At 45.7% G+C, this 15,812-nt stretch overlaps 1 protein-coding gene across 4 annotated transcripts in view; it reads left to right on the forward strand.

Annotated features, from left to right (window-relative positions):
* The window catches only part of CELSR2 (cadherin EGF LAG seven-pass G-type receptor 2), a 110,410-nt gene that overhangs the window by 34,548 nt on the left and 60,050 nt on the right, over positions 1-15,812 (forward strand). For all 4 annotated transcript variants that reach the window (XM_081866385.1, XM_081866387.1, XM_081866386.1 and 1 more), the window contains exon 2: positions 4,755-5,399. In XM_081866385.1, coding sequence (XP_081722511.1) covers positions 4,755-5,399 — 645 coding nt within the window. The remainder of the gene's footprint in view (positions 1-4,754; positions 5,400-15,812) is intronic.

The raw sequence follows: 15,812 nt of genomic DNA on the forward strand, positions 1-15,812 counted from the left end.
AGAAGCCTTTCTACTAGGGTCTAGGCCAATATTCTGATTTTTCTCTCACCTGCTGCAGGGCAGGAAGCAGTGGTAGCTACCTGGTTTTACCTGGGCATTTCCTCTCCTTGTTTCTGGCAAGCAGCTGGTCTCCAACGATCTTTGCTTTTGGTTTCATATGCTAGGAGGTGGAATGGATTGAACAGATGAGATGGGAGACACCCCCCCCCCATCCGTGGCATCTGTATGTGAGAGAGAGAGGAGAGACGTTGCATTCATTACTGCTTAATTGGGCATGGGAATTGATAGTCCTGAAATTGTATATCTTCTGGAGAAACAGCTTTATGCCATCTTGTACTCACCATGTCTTTGATTTGATAGTGGGTAGTCATTGCTATTGTTGTTATAATTATTTTGTGTTTTATTCCCCCCCGCCCAAACGTCATCTATGTGCTTAGCACTTTACAAAATTGCATAAGCAAAAAAAGAGAAAGGCCCCAGCTATATGTGTGTGGTTAGGGTGGTGTTGTACCTCTGTGTGTGGAATGCTGTTACCTAGTGACTTGCCAGTTCAGCGCAGTATCGCAGAATACCTTCAGTTCCCAGTTGTGGTTGCCAGGTGGCTCCAGCCCTTTGGCTAACAACAGGATGGCCTGAGTTTCCTCCCCTGCTTCCTGACCAGGCAGCTCATTTGTTTTTCCTCCCCTCCCTTTGTTTCCCTTTGCTTGAGCCAAGCACTGGAGGGACAGAAACAAGGATCATCCTTCCTGCGGATTTTGTTTGCTCTGGGCTACCTGTTCCACTCTTATGAAGGATGCATCATTTTTAATGCCTCGCTTTTCATTGGCCCCTTCTGCATGCTTTATTGAGCCTCATCAGTACCAAAATGCTACCTTTGATTTCCCAGATGCAAACCCACTTTTTCTACTGTAGTACAGCAAACTCCCTTCTATTTAGGCACGCTGGAGGGATATGGATTTCATTCACACTAGAGATGGATCTGGAACACAGAAGGACAAAACATTAGTAGAGGGATGATATAGCCATGTCCCTCTCAGAGAAGGATAAGAAAACTTTTACTATATTTAACTGTAGTATTTTGTCTGTGCAGGCAGAGCTTGCTGTGATTGTCTTACAATGGTCATCCATTTATATCCTTTTGTATTCCGAAGAGATGGTGCATCTTTTTATTAGTATCCTGTTCGATACACCTAGTATTAGAGATTCAAATATGCAAACCCAATCCTACAAGAGGAGAATGTGAACCTGTTCAGAATAGGTCGAATAGGTTCCTAGACTGGACCACCAATCAACCGCTCTGCCTTGTTGGGAGTGAGTTTCAGTTTAGCTGCCTGCATCCAGCCCCCTGTTGCTTCTGAGCACCATTCCATAGCAGAGTCCAGTGCTTTTTTTCCTTAAAAAATGTTTAGGGGTACTGTCATTTTGACTCAAGAAAATCACCATTTTATAGTTCAAATTGGGAAAAATAAATACAGTAAACTACAAAGATTCGCAAAATGTTTAGGGGTATGCGTCCCCCCAGAAAAAAAGCACTGGCTGAGTCAGTATCATCAGCATTCCTTCCCCAAACCCTTGAAATAATCTCCTCTATGAATCTTATGTAAACAAAAAGTATGGGGGTTGAGATGGCACCATGTGGCACTCCACAGGCATCTCCTGCAAGGTGGGGCAGTAAACCCCCAGCACTGTTTTGTGCCATCTCACTACTGGGCAGGCCAAGCAGTGGCCCCAATATCCATCACTGACATTTGGCTCAGAAGGAGACTATGATTGATAGATGTAAATGCAGCCAATAGGTATAGGAGAAAGATTCGGGGCTCATCCACACTTCCACTCACCCTGTGGCTAGAAAGCATGGGGCCAAGTGATTTCCCCCTTGCCCCTCTCCTTTTGCAGGGAGAACTATTCTTTAGCTCTAAATTGGAACAAACAGCAATCCACGGAAAACCCAATTGCTGTTTGCTCCGATTGAGCGCTAAAGAGTGGTTTTCCCTAGGGAAAAGAGGAAGTGTGGATAAACTCTCACTCTAACCACCCAGTAAAAATTTATGCAGATGTATGGCCAAAGCCATTTCTGATCCCCAGGTGGGTCTGTAACTTGACTTGACTTTAAAAGCAGATCTTTCAGGACAAGTTAAGAAGGTTCTAGCCATGAATGGAGAAACCATGCCTAGATCTTTCCTCTTGGCAGAGAAGCTCTGAAAGAAAACCTCTGCTCCTCACCTCAGTGCCCTGTTAATGACTCTGACCTCTTGCAGAGGGTAGGGGGCCCTCTGCTCCTCTAGCAGGAGGAGTTTCATTAATGAGATGGCAGTTGGATAATGGAAGCAGGTCACAACATCAGGAATTGTGGAGCGAGGAGGGTCTTTAAAGGGATGGGAGGAGTGGGAGACGATATCTGCTCACAGACATAATTTACTGCAATGTTACATCCAGCCCAGTGCGGTTGCAAATAGTAAATACTGACTGCAATAATTAGAAAGGACTTCTTGGATAATTTGGTGTATTTTGATTTTTTTATGCTGGTTTTCTGAGAGTTGCTTCATGCTGCGCTACGACTAAAGATGGGCCCCCACATTTCTGCCTATCAGCATTTCTCGAATATTCCTCTCAGAAAGATGGCGCCACATGTTTAATAATTTTAGACAAGTATTCATTTGTGTAAAAATATGTTGCACCATGCTCCTGAGAGGAATGGCTGCCTGGGGCATCTGGGAACTCGCTTCAAAATAAATTCTGCTCTGCTTTTTGGGCAAAGCCCTTTTTGCTGGATGTATTCGGATATTTGGTGCCCTTCCAGTGTCTACAGAAGAATCCCAGGGTAAAAGCTTGTTTGTCACCTTCCCTGTTTGGAACAGGTGAAGTGCCTCTGAGGGTAGAAGCCGATGCAAAATCTCCCTTGTAAGATCAGGTACAACATTATGTGTGACATTACATCATTGCTTTCTCTCTTTCCACTACCAGCAGCTAATGATGAAGCACAAAAGTGTGATGGGATCACATCACACATCATATTTGGTCCTGGTCTGCACATGCAGCCAAATGAGGTGATAATGAGCTGGAGGAGTCCTGAGGTGGTGGAACAGACTTGAGGGAGTCCTGACATTTTTGAGTGCTTTCCTTTAAAAAAATAAAATAACTTATCAGGGATGGTATAGTAGTGGTTTTCCTCTATCAGCAGGGGATTCGAAGGTTTGGTTTTTATTTGCAAGAAACTCGGTACATGGGGAAACAATTCAATATTACAAGGTCTGTCCCACCCAAAATGGCAGTCTGGAGTAGAACAGTTGACTCTATTACCTCAGGAAAAACCATCTGATTCTGCTGCATTCTCTCGCAAAAAGAGAGCTTTTTTGGTGGTGGTTCTCCCACAGATGGGATGCTTTCTGTTGGGAAGCTTGGCTGGCACCCACATTGTTGTCTTTTTGGCACAAAGTTAAGGCTTTTCTGTTCTCCTAGGTCTTTTAAGATCTGGATTTACATCCTTACAGTATGGATGGTGGTTTTAGTGTATTTATTTGTTGGCTGTTTTAGTTCTGTCTTGTATAGTATATCCTATCATGCTGGTTTTGTATATTTATATGCAGTACATACTGGCTGGTTTTATATTTGTACGTCTCCCCTCTGGTTGTGTCTGTGGTTTTACTGTAGTATGTTTTTATTGTGTTTCCTTTTTATGCTATATGACACTTAGATAATTTATTTTATGAGGCATCTCATAAATGTAAGAAATAAATGAAACAGACAGTGGCATTGTAACTGGACATCTTCTGCAAGAGGGGAGAAAGTAATATGCAAACTCCATGAGCTCGAGGTCTCTTTGAAATGTTTTTTTAGATTGTTTTTTATTATATTTACATTCTGCTTTTCTTCCATGATGAAACCCAAGATGGCATGCATGCGATTTGGCCATGCCTGAAATGCCCCTGAATGTAGCTAACGGGTGCCTGATCTGACACTGGTAGTTATCAGGTAGTGATATCTAGAAAGGAAAATGCAGTCAGTCCTGGAATTCCTTAAGGGGCTGAAAATATTCCTCCAGGCTGCTGTTCAGGTGAATGTAATGGACAGATGAAAGGAGGCGGCTTTTCAAATATCCTGATCTTGATCTCTTTAAGGCTTTACTGGTGTTTTTTAAAAACAAACAAACAAACAAACAAACAAACAAACAAACAAACAAACAAACAAACGCAACAACCCATAGCGCATTAGGTTGCACCCAGAAATAAACAGACTATAAGCCAGTGTAGAAAACACAAAATTGGATCATAGAAACATAAATCGGATCATAGAAACATAAAGTTGGGAGGGTCCTCAAAGCCTCCCCATATGCAGCACCCCATGGCCTCCAGGGGGTTGGGAGACACCCCCCCCCAAACAGTGTGCTGTGGAAGGAGAAATTGCAAAAATGCTTTCATTGAGAACAGATCAGTCTCCTTAGCGCTATGTTGAAGTCCACCCTTGGTCTCCAGTGGCCATCCAGACATTGGTCTCTTCCTCTTCCTTGCTGATGAGGGTAGAGCCAATTCCTTGATGGACCAGAGTAGCCAGGTTGAAGCCATGAGACTTATCCTATACAGAACGAGCAGAGCAGTCTGTGTTGTGCTCTTTGTTTTGGCAATGGTGAGTGCCAGAACTCCTCTGTCTCCACTCCTGTCACACGGCACGAACTGGTTTCTCTGCCTGAACCCTCTGCACCTTCCTCTGTGCTGAACAAGCAGCATTAACTCTTTCCTCTTCTCGCTTTCCTACAGATGGGATCCACAGTGTGGCAGCCCAGTGCACTCTCCAGGTGACCATCATCACCGACGAGATGCTGACCAACAGCATCACTCTGCGGTTGGAAAACATGTCCCAGGAGCGCTTCCTCTCCCCGCTGCTGGCCCTCTTCCTGGAAGGGGTGGCGGCCGTGCTGTCTGCTTCCCGCGACCACGTCGTCCTTTTCAACATCCAGAATGACACGGATGTGCAGGCTACCCAAATCCTTAATGTCAGCCTCTCCGTGCTGCTGCCGGACGGGGCCCACGGCGGGCGCTACATCCCCTCCGAGGACCTGCAGGAGCGGCTGTACCTCAACCGCACACTCCTGGCCGCCATCTCGGAGCAACGAGTCCTGCCCTTTGACGACAACATTTGCCTGCGGGAGCCCTGCGAGAATTACATGCGCTGCGTCTCGGTGCTAAAGTTTGACAGCTCGGCGCCCTTCATTGCCTCTGACACCATTCTTTTCCGTCCCATCCACCCAGTCAACGGCCTTCGCTGCCGCTGCCCGCTTGGCTTCACCGGCGACTACTGCGAGACCGAGATTGACCTCTGCTATTCCAACCCCTGTGGTAGCAACGGGCACTGCCGGAGCCGCGAGGGAGGATATACCTGTGAGTGCCAAGAGGGCTACACAGGTGAGTGTTGGCTGTACTTTTCTCATGCAGTATAAACAATCCGTCCCATCACACAATTTATTGCTTCCTTCTCTCTTTCACCTTCTGGTTTTTCCTTCTGTTCTCTGCTTATTTATTTATTTTATTTCTTTTTTGTGTACGTAATCACTGTTTGAATTAGAAAAAAAGAGAAAAGGAAAGATCAGAACCACAGTACAGTGGTACCTCTGGATGCGAACGGGATCCGTTTCGGAGCCCCATTCGCATGTTGAAGCAAACGCAACTTGCGTCTGTGTGTCTGTGCGTGCGCGGGTCACGATTCACCGCTTCTGCGCATGTGCGTGATGTCATTTTGGGTGTCTGCGCATGCACGAGCGGCGAAACCCGGCAGTAACACGCTCTGTTACTTCCGGGTTGCCGTGGAGCGCAACCCAAAAATATTTATCCCGAAGCTACTTCAACCTGAGGTATGACTGTAACTTAAATTCTGCTCTTAGAAAACTTGGATTTTTCAGACTATGTCAGTTTAGTAAATTGAGCCCTGCTGCACCTCTTTAATAGCATTGTGTAGCTTATTCTATTCCTCTTAAGTGCTAGGGGCCGGGTTCACACTCCTGTTTACTGAGTGCTCACTGCTTTTCAGGTTTTTAATGTGTGTTCACACGACCCACGTTATTCAAAATGCTTTATTATCCTGCGCTTTGTTATAAGTTATTTCTCTTTGATGTCAGCTTCACACTGATAGGAGTCCTTGAGATGTTTTAATTAGACTTTAGGCAAAGTGAGAAAACGTTTGCATAGGGAAAAGACATCCCTGGCCTGTTGATGGCGTGCCGACACCTGTGTAGCGTACACAAACAGGAATGAATTTAAGCTGTGCTCATGTGAACAGCTGGCAGGAAAGAGCTGTGTGAAACATACCAGAAAATGAAACAGAAACCAACTTCTAAGGCAGTAATGGGAGCGCTCCCTTCATCTCCTGGCCACTATTGATGCCACTCAACCTCACCTCCCCTGACTCCTCCTGGCTTCTAAGATCTCACCAGGTATTGGACCTAAGTTTTCAAACCTGCCTTTGCAGCTCTAACACCCAAGTAGAGATGCTGACTTCTGCCCCTCCTGAATTGTGTGTGCTTATGTGGAATGGTAGAACTCAAAGAAATCTCCCTTTGCTTTTCTCTCTTTATATGCCTTGATTTTTGCGGAGTCCATTGCCTTACTGCACTTTGCTTGGGAGCAGATATGTTTCTCTGAAGGGCAGTTAATGAGGGATGCAAAAGTGATACCCACACTATTTGTTGTCTGGAGCTGGGCTATATTAGGAACACATTTTGGGGGTGGGGAGGGCAGCAAGTTTCCCTGAGATGGTTCTCTGCTTTAGATCACAGGAAGATGACCTTTCCGTGATGGTGTAATGCTAGCAGGGATGGACCTTTTCTTTTCTGGGGCCGGCCTGCTTAACATAGTGGGGGCCTGCCTTGGCCCCGGGGTGTCGCTCCTATTTGCATTCCTGCTGCTCTGTTGTGTTTGTGATACAACAGATGCAGCGGCCGGGATATGAATGGCCCCTTGTTTGTGCCCCAGTTCAGCCGGATTTCTTTGCACAAAGGGCTGGACAATGGCAGGCTGGCTACAGATTCCCCGATAGCTTTCCCAGTACAGACAATGAGCAGTTCTCCTCTCCTGACCCCTTGCATATTGCTGAGAGATAAAAGCAATAGGAAACGAGTCTTGTGTGGGTGTGCATGTGTGTGCCTGTCTGTGTGTGCCTCTCGGTCACTTGGCCGGCATGCTTGGTATGCTCAGAACTTGTGATTCCCATTACCTATTGGTATAGCAGCTTCTCCCAGTTAAATAGTCTGTTTAAGAAATGGGCCTGCCTGCCTCCAGTCTATAATGTATCTTAGTCTATAATACAGTGGTACCTCGGGTTAAGTACTTAACTCGTTCTGGAGGTCCGTTCTTAACCTGAAACTGTTCTTAACCTGAAGCGCCACATTAGCTAATGGGGCCTCCCGCTGCCGCTGCACGATTTCTGTTCTCATCCTGAAGCAAAGTTCTTAACCTGAGGTAATATTTCTGGGTTAGTGGAGTCTGTAACCTGAAGCGTATGTAACCTGAAGCGTATGTAACCTGAGGTACCACTGTATATACAAAATTAACTTCATGCCACATCAGGGAACTATCCAAATGTAATCCACCCCCCCCCCCCGCTTTCTATTAGGGCTACAGCACATGGGGAAATTAAGCCAACCCCTCTCCAGCTAGGACTTCAATTGCCATCTGGCCTTTCCCCCCAAAGTGCAGCGTGTGGGTGCTGGGGGCAGGATTTTTGCCAGGAGTGGGGAGGCTCACAAGAGATGAATCGCCTCTCTTCCTACCTGCAGTTGCAGTGGTCCTCTTCTGCTTCCATGCCCTCAGAGGCAGATTTAGGGGAGTGTGACCAGTTCGGTCTCACTGGGTGCCAAGCCTCAAGGCGCTGCAGGGCACACTACAACTATGATTTAGAATGGAGCATGAGAAGCAGTGGGTGGGCTTCTAATTTTGGCATTGCACAGGGTTCCGCTGAAACTGGAGACTCCAAGGTCTGCCACTGATGCCGTGAAGGCAGAAAGGGGGAAGAGAGCATCTTTTTACATGGCTCTGGATGGCAAGGGCCTTAGAGGTCTGAGAGCAAAGCCTAGCTGAAAATATTGGAGACAGGGAGGTGCATTCTTTTGGATCTGTTGCTGCAAGCGGTGATCCAGGAAAGGGGTTTCTGGTACTACAGGTGCACCCTCCCATGCCACAAAGAGGACGTCTGTGTGACTTTGGTGGCCTGCTGCCTGCCATTGGGTTAGCCCAAGGATATGAACACAGCCTAAATTCTCAAGTACCAATGTCAAGTGATCAGCTTGATTCTGTGCCATGGTATGTTTATCTTGCAAGTCAAACGGGAAGGATTTGGTTCACAACTTGCAGTGTGTGTGTGTGTGTGTGTATGTATGTGTGTGTGTGTGGTTGTGGTTGTTGCACCCACAACTATGAAGAATGCAGCAGAAAGGGAAGGAGAGTTACTGCTGCGAGGTTGGCTAGGTCCCCAGCACCAATAGAAACCCCAGCTTTGGCGCTAATCCTCTGCATGATGTGTGTCTAAAAATCCCATGTCCACCTCCTTGTCTGTGCTAATCGCCTAGAGTGAAATCTTCTCCCACGCCTGCTCCTACAGATCATCTGGCCCACCCACTCAAATTGCTTGGCCTTCCCTGGGATCCTTGCAGGCTTCTTCTCAGAGTCTCTGTCCAGTCATCTCAGGTCTTGCATCATTTCTCTGGGATGATCTGATCCGCTTTTTTTGAAAGGCCTCCAAATTCTGTGCCACCCTTTGCCTTGACTGGGATTTGGGCCTGACCATCTGCTTAGCGGTTCTCACCACTGGGGGAAGTGAAGCTTGCCTGCTGTCCATTACTTTTTCCATCTTCACGTTCCAGGCCACAAGGAAACATGTGTTTTGTTTACTGTTGATTATTAACTTGTTCTGTTTATTTAAACCACCTCTAGGAATTGGAATCCTTCAATTAAATAAATGCACTATCCCACCCTAACAGCAAGGTAGATGGGCTGGTTGGGGCGGGGTGAGGGGCTGATTTGGAATGCTGACTTTGAATAACAAGGCTGAGAAACTTATATGGGCAGGATTCACCTAAAGAGCCACTGCAGCAGAAACTCCCGCTTGCACAATGCCCCCTGTCCTGTTTGCACCCCTAAAATTGGCTTGAGGGGAGGGGTCAGGAGAAACCCCAGAGCAGCATTCAGGGAGGAGAGGGGGGTCATTCTGTCTAGAAAGCATAGGTTCTTGTGCAGACGGAACATTAATCATAGTGCGATGCTGAATTCCATCCTTAATCTCGATTATGGAAATAAATCTTAGATGCATATTTAGTAATACCACTACATTAATTCAACAAAGCATAAATAAAATAAATACAGATGATATATATATCATTCCCTCACATTCAAGGACAGATGTAGCTTTTGCATCTGGCATAAGGATGAGCAGCTTAAACGCTTTTGTTCTGAATGCAGCCAAGTCCACTTGCCCCCCAGCTATGAAACAGAGTTGGAAAAATCTTTCTTTTATTATTGTTGTTGCTTTGTATACCTGCACGTGGTGAAATGTTTGCATTTCTTTTTCAACAGTTAGAGTTGATGCATTAAAGTTTGCCCTCTAGATCACGTCTTTATCTCTTGCTCTCGTGACACCTACATAGCAGCAGTTGTCTGCGTAAAACTAGGAACGGTACGCTGTCATCAACTTCCCCCAATCTTGGTTCCAAAAACCAAAACCAACCAGAGAAGCTGAAAACAGTAGTTGGTGGTGGCCTGTTTGACCCTTTCCTTTCTGTCCATTCTCTTGTTTGAAATCTCACCCTGGCTGCTTTTCTCCCCATAAGCAAAAAGTTATAAGCACCTGTATACTATCCCCCATGGGATGAAAAGTATCAGATAAGTTAACCAGGAGTTATTAGTAGCACGAAAGGATAGTAGCTGGTGTGACTAGAGGACTGAGTTCCTGTTAACATCCCGCTGAGCAATATATTCCACAGAATACCATTGCAACTAATGTTAACCAGAACTCACTTTTAGGTCCCCAGGGTCTTAATAGCAGCCAGCTGCTGCCCTCATTCTATTTGAGTCTTCCCCAAACTGGTGTCATCCAGATGTTTCTGACTACAACCCACCTCCAGCCCCAGCCAACATGGCTGGCTGGCAGCATCTGCAGGGTACCAGGTTGGGGCAGGTTTCTCTATTTATTGTGGAGAATCATTATGCAAAAATAGTTGTAGTATTAGCCACACTGAAAATGCATGTAACGTAATGGAATCCAGTGTTATTGCCCATGCTGATCAGAGCAACACTCCTGCTTCCTGTGTTACAAACCAAAGCTCCTCAACCCATTTCCTTTTGTCCCTGAGCAGTGGTGGCTGGTAGTCCCTGGACCTGGTTAGGGAGCCTATGGCCAAAGCGGCTAATAAGGTCACATGGTCAGGGCCAAGTTGTTCTGGTTTTCTTTCCAATCTCCCTTGCATAAGCATTGCAGTTTTGTAAGTGCTCAGTGGTTAACTAAACTGAAAAGTGTCTCACCTTGGTTTAGAAGGAGTCTCTGCCATCACAATTGCTAGCGTGGATTAATGTCACAATAACCATGCGTTACTTAGAAGTAATCCCCAATAATTTACATGGCGATAGCTTCCAGCTTGGTTTGGAGCCGGAATTGTTTATGTAGTCTTAAAAGCCACACAGTTAACAAGGTCTCTCCCCCCCCCAAACTTTCAGCCCTATGGAAAAAGATTTGCCCCGCCCCACCTTTTCCTACTTCTTTTCCTTCTTCCCAGAATGTGGAGGGATATTGAACAGACTAGGGTGCAGGAGACCAGGGTTAAAATTGGTGCTCCTCTGTGAAGCTCCCTGGGTGACCTTGGGCTATTCACTGTCATCCCATGTCTGAAGTTTGTGAGGATAAAAATGTGGAAGAGGAGAATCATGAAGGGCCACCATAGGTGGGACAGAACCAAAGTGTTCTATTCGGAGGAGATATGTACCCAAAGAATTTAGAAGAAATTACAAGCTGGACACCAACAATTAAAGCGTTGCCTTGTCATAAACCATTGGTCCGTCTGACTCAGTGTTGTCTGCACTGACTGGCAGGGGCTCTTCAGGACTCAGGCAGGGTTCTCTCTCAGCCCTACCTGGACAGCCTGGGACCTTCTGCATGCACAGCAGACTCCCCACCACTGAGCCTTTCCTCTAAAAGCCAGCATGACATCAAGGGCCCAGGGAGATGGGCTCTCCATAGAGAGGCTAGTTAAATTCTTTCCCAAAAGAATCTCTTGTTCCTGAAGGGTCTCCAGGAAAGGCAAATTCCCTTGTCCATGCAAACGCCCAGTAGGGGTGATGTTTCTCTGCCCAATGTGTATGAAGGACCCTGAATAGATTGGCCAGGCAGAGAGGGAACTGGGATTCTCATTGGATGGCCGCATGCCCCCAACCACCATTCCCTGATGTTGCTCTTTATTTCTGCTGTGGTTGCTCCTTGCATTGATGCTGACTCTCCCTCTGCAGGTGGAGGGGGGAGAGGGAGGCAGACAGCGTTGGGGGGGGGAGGGGGAACAGGGGCTTTGTCTGCTCAAGATTGGGGAGGGGCGCTGTGGGAGAAGGTTGGTTTCCTTGGCAACCAAAGCTGGTCACTAGGGTGAGGGAACCAGAAAGAGGCTGGGAATAAATCTTCTATTCAGAAAACCCTTACAGGGTTGGAGATGGGGGGGGGGGGAGAGGAGATGCTTGTCAAGGGTGTGAGGAAGGGGCTGGGGGAGTAGGGGGAGGGGCAGAGCAGAGAAAGGAAAAGCTTTGATTAGAGAATGGGATGCGACAGAAGAATGAGCCCTATGAAAGGGAAGGAAGTGTAGTCATGCCTTTACTCTGGAGGCTTTTGGAGTGGGTGGGGTTTGGGGGAGGTACAGTGAAGTTAAAATGTCCTGTACCAATTGTACCTCGGACAGTCCCAGCACTTTCTATGACAAGCAGTGATGCAACACAGAGTTTCCAAAACCTTGTAGTAATATTATTATTATTTTACTTGTATCCTGCCCATCTGGCTGGGCTGCCCCAGCCACTCTGGGAGGCTTCCAGCAGAGTATACAAAAAAACAACACAACGAAACACCAGACATTTTAAAGCTTCCCTTCAGATGTTCTGCAGCCAAGGGCAATGGTAATCTTATTAACCTGCTTATTGCATTTATGTACCGCCTTTTTTGCCAAGGCATCTCACCAAAAGCTTGTGAGTGTCCCTGAAGTGATCCACCCTGTTAGTAAAGATTGCTTGTTGCCAGTCGCAGCTTCCGTTCCTAGGCTGAGTGGCAGCTTTGCCAGATGATTTTCAGTGGGGCCATGGTGCAGGCTAAGTGTATGTGAGAGAAAAGATCAACTCCTTTCCTATGTACTGCAGTTTTGCTTCTGATCAGGCTCTCCCGGGGCTAGAACAAAGTACGTGAATTGCAATCATGCATTTTGTGCTTCGTCGAAGTTTGGCTGGGGTGGGTATGCATCTCCAAAAAAAGAAATGCATTATCCCATCCCAAAGACAAAAGAGGGTGCATACCTGCATATAATTTGTATAGATGCAAATATAGAAAAATTTACTACAATTTAATAGAAATGCAGGATATCTCATCATAGTGAAGAAGATTAGGCCCTGGTGACCTTTGTGCCTTCCCCAGTCTGCTGTCCAGGTGCTGAGTTTTGATGGGCATCTTAAAAGCTCTTGCTCTCTCTAATTATGTTTATTTTTATTTTTTAAAAAATGTTTAAATTGCTTTGGAGAAGAGAAGACTTCAAACTGAATCAGGGCACATGGCCACCTTCACTTTGGCCCTTACTACAGACTAACTCTGTTGCCAAAGTGTATATTTGGCTCAAGTCCTGTGGCTTCAATGATTCCAACAAGCGTCTGCTTCTTGCTTTGGCTGGAGTGTATTAATAGCAGGGGGATCTCTGTGCCCATGCTCTGTCTCTTTTCCATGCTTTGGTTTCCTGTATATAACATGAAGAAAAGGGCACAAAATATCATCTCAGAAGCACGTACATTGCATGAGAAATCTTTTAACTAGTGCTTCAAAGAAAGGGGGCTTCTAAATTATTGCTGCAGGTAAGCGGCAGGAAGAGGTGTGAGCAACTTGGATGGGCCTTTTCAGCCTCACTTCAGGGGTAACTATCCACCACGGACAAGGTAATGTCAGAGGTTGTCCTCTCTGGTAGTCACCATGACTCCTGAGTCCCTATGCACAAGTCTTTGATGCCTGGCATTGGAGAGGTTTGTAGCACTGCTGCCTTTAGCCACGCACTACTGGGGGGAACTTTCCCAGCTTAGCTCCTTTTGCAGCAAATGCTTCTTTTGATAAAAAGTCATGTTTATTACTTGCAAAAACAGCATTCAGGAGGGAGGGTGGAGAGCAGATCTACAAGTAATGTTGTAAACCCTGTCCTCCACACACTTTCTTTGCATCTCAGGTAGCAACAAGGGGGCCAGTTAATATACCTTGTAGGACTGGATTTGGCCAGGAGGCCTCCAGTTGCTGATCCCTCTCCTTTAACATGACCGCAAGCTGTTGCTCCGCTTAGTGTAGATTTTTGTAGCAACTCCTTTTCTTTTTCCTAGGCAGCAACTTGACCCCTTCCTTTCTTGCAAAATGCCCATGCAGCTTAACAATGCGCCTTTGGGATGGAACAGCAGGATCTCCAAGTTTCTATTAAATTATCCCCGCAAGCCAGCCTGGGGTTTTGCAGACCAACAACAAGATGCTGCGTCTGCAGTCTGTCGGTCTGTTGCATCACATAACCAAAAACCTTCAGAAGAGCTCCTAGAAACTCCCTTTAAGGCTTGCTTCCACTTCAGGTGCTTCCTGATCATTTTGCGCTTCAAGGAGATTTCATAACTTTTATCTGGAGTCCTGAGCGCATGTACGCATGAGTATGTTCCAGTGATTTCATCAGGACCAAGTGATGATACTGCATTTTCTAGATCTCAGCCAAAATTATTCATTATGTACATGCTGTGCATCTCTTCACGTACTGCAGCCATAGAAGATACATTTGCAGGTCTCCCAGTGTTTGGGTGGAACATTTGCTCTCTTTGCCCAACCCAGGTGAGGTGTGTAGCTTCTTCAACAAAGGCATGGAACTTGCCAATGTCTGAAACAATGCAATGAATTTTGAAAGCTCTGCTCCATAGTGTGTGCATAATGAAGCTGGGTTCCTGTGACCACTCCCAAATTGGTAATTCATCACTAACTGTAGATAGCACTGCACTCACCCTCAGCAATGTTTGGATGATCTTATCTCAGTTTATTAAGCTCAGATGTGCACAAGATCCTTGCTTATGCAAGCAGCTTCTTTGCTCCTCCCTTTGGCAGGAGGGCAGATTAAACCTGGAAGTCTTTAATTAACCGCAGTTTCCTATTTCATCCAAACAGGGATACTGTGGTTTACCAGCTTCACAGCAAATCTGGATATTATACCACGAAGTAAAGTTATTTTAATATAACAGCTTGATACTCTAACCCTAGTTCTCCACTTTGAACAAAATGGGAAACTATGATTAATTAGAGGCTTCCTGTATTAATTGTAATGCACATGAAGGGTGAGGTGAAGAGGCTTCACAAACAAGCAAAAGGCTCATGCATGCTTTGACTTAATAAGCCAAGATAAGATTGAAGCAGTTCATTGTAGTCCACAGATCACGCTGATTTACTCATATATTCTCTTAAGGGCATTGGCTATTACCTACAGTGGGTTGCACCCTGATGTAAGGTGGGTTGCACCAGTAGCATCATCACTGGGGGTTTTTGTGTGTGTGTATGCAAGTTTTCTTTTTAAAAGAGAAAGTTGATAAGGAGAGATCAGAGGCCAATGGGGAGAGAGCTCATTTCACTTTAACAGGCATTAAGGAAAAGGAATACCGGTAGTTGTTTGCTACAGCTTGCAATATAGCAATGAGAGAAGCTGCAACACTCAAAATCCTCTCTTCTATGCATCAGTTAAAGATGCAAGAGCTCTGTCCTTCTTTGGATCTGATCACAAATAGAGGGGAAATTTGGACATATAAATTAAAAAAACAAACGATGGTCCCAGGTTGGTCCGATGACATCTGATAGAGGATTTTGGAGTGTGACAGAAGCCTAGTGACAAAAGGTGGGGTGTTGGCATGGGGATTCCCTTACCACTGCAGTATTACAATGCCTCTTGGGAATCTTGCCTAAATTGCAAACCCGTATTAAAGCATGTAATCCTAGGCACACTGATTTGGGAATATATCCCAAGTCCCCATTCAGCTGAGTGGAACTTAAAGCCAGGTTTATATGCATAGGCTCAGACTAAAACACAGGACTTTAAGACCTGTGCAAACATGTCCTTCTCGATGGGAGTCAGTGGGCAACCTCCATTCAGAAGAACCCATCTTCTCGTCATTCCTCCCTCACTTGTTGGAGTTGTCTTCTCTGGTCTGAACACAGCAGTTAAAGAGAGGGAAAGGGAGATGTTGACAAACTGGAAGGGATTTAAAAGAAAGCTTTGAAGATTACAGAGAGTCTTAACAGGCAAATCATACTTAAAGAGACGGCTGAAGGGAAGGGTGTACCCTCAGGAGAAACAAATGATTAGCAGAAAGCATGTTAGAATTTTCAGATATTGTAAAAAAAAGGATCCAAGAAGGAAGAGTGGGAGAACAAATGCTCTCTAGACTAGCTGTGGATGTGACAAAGAACAATGGGTGCGGATGATAGGAAATGATAATTAAGTTATCATTTAGGAAGTGGTGGAGCTGAGTCTATTTTGCGATGCCACACTATTCAGCATTTGGGTTGGTGGGGGGGAACTTAACCTTACTTAGAAGAAAAAG

The sequence above is a fragment of the Podarcis erhardii genome (genome assembly GCF_964252035.2).
Source record: "Podarcis erhardii genome assembly, chromosome: 6".
Lineage (NCBI taxonomy): Eukaryota > Metazoa > Chordata > Lepidosauria > Squamata > Lacertidae > Podarcis > Podarcis erhardii.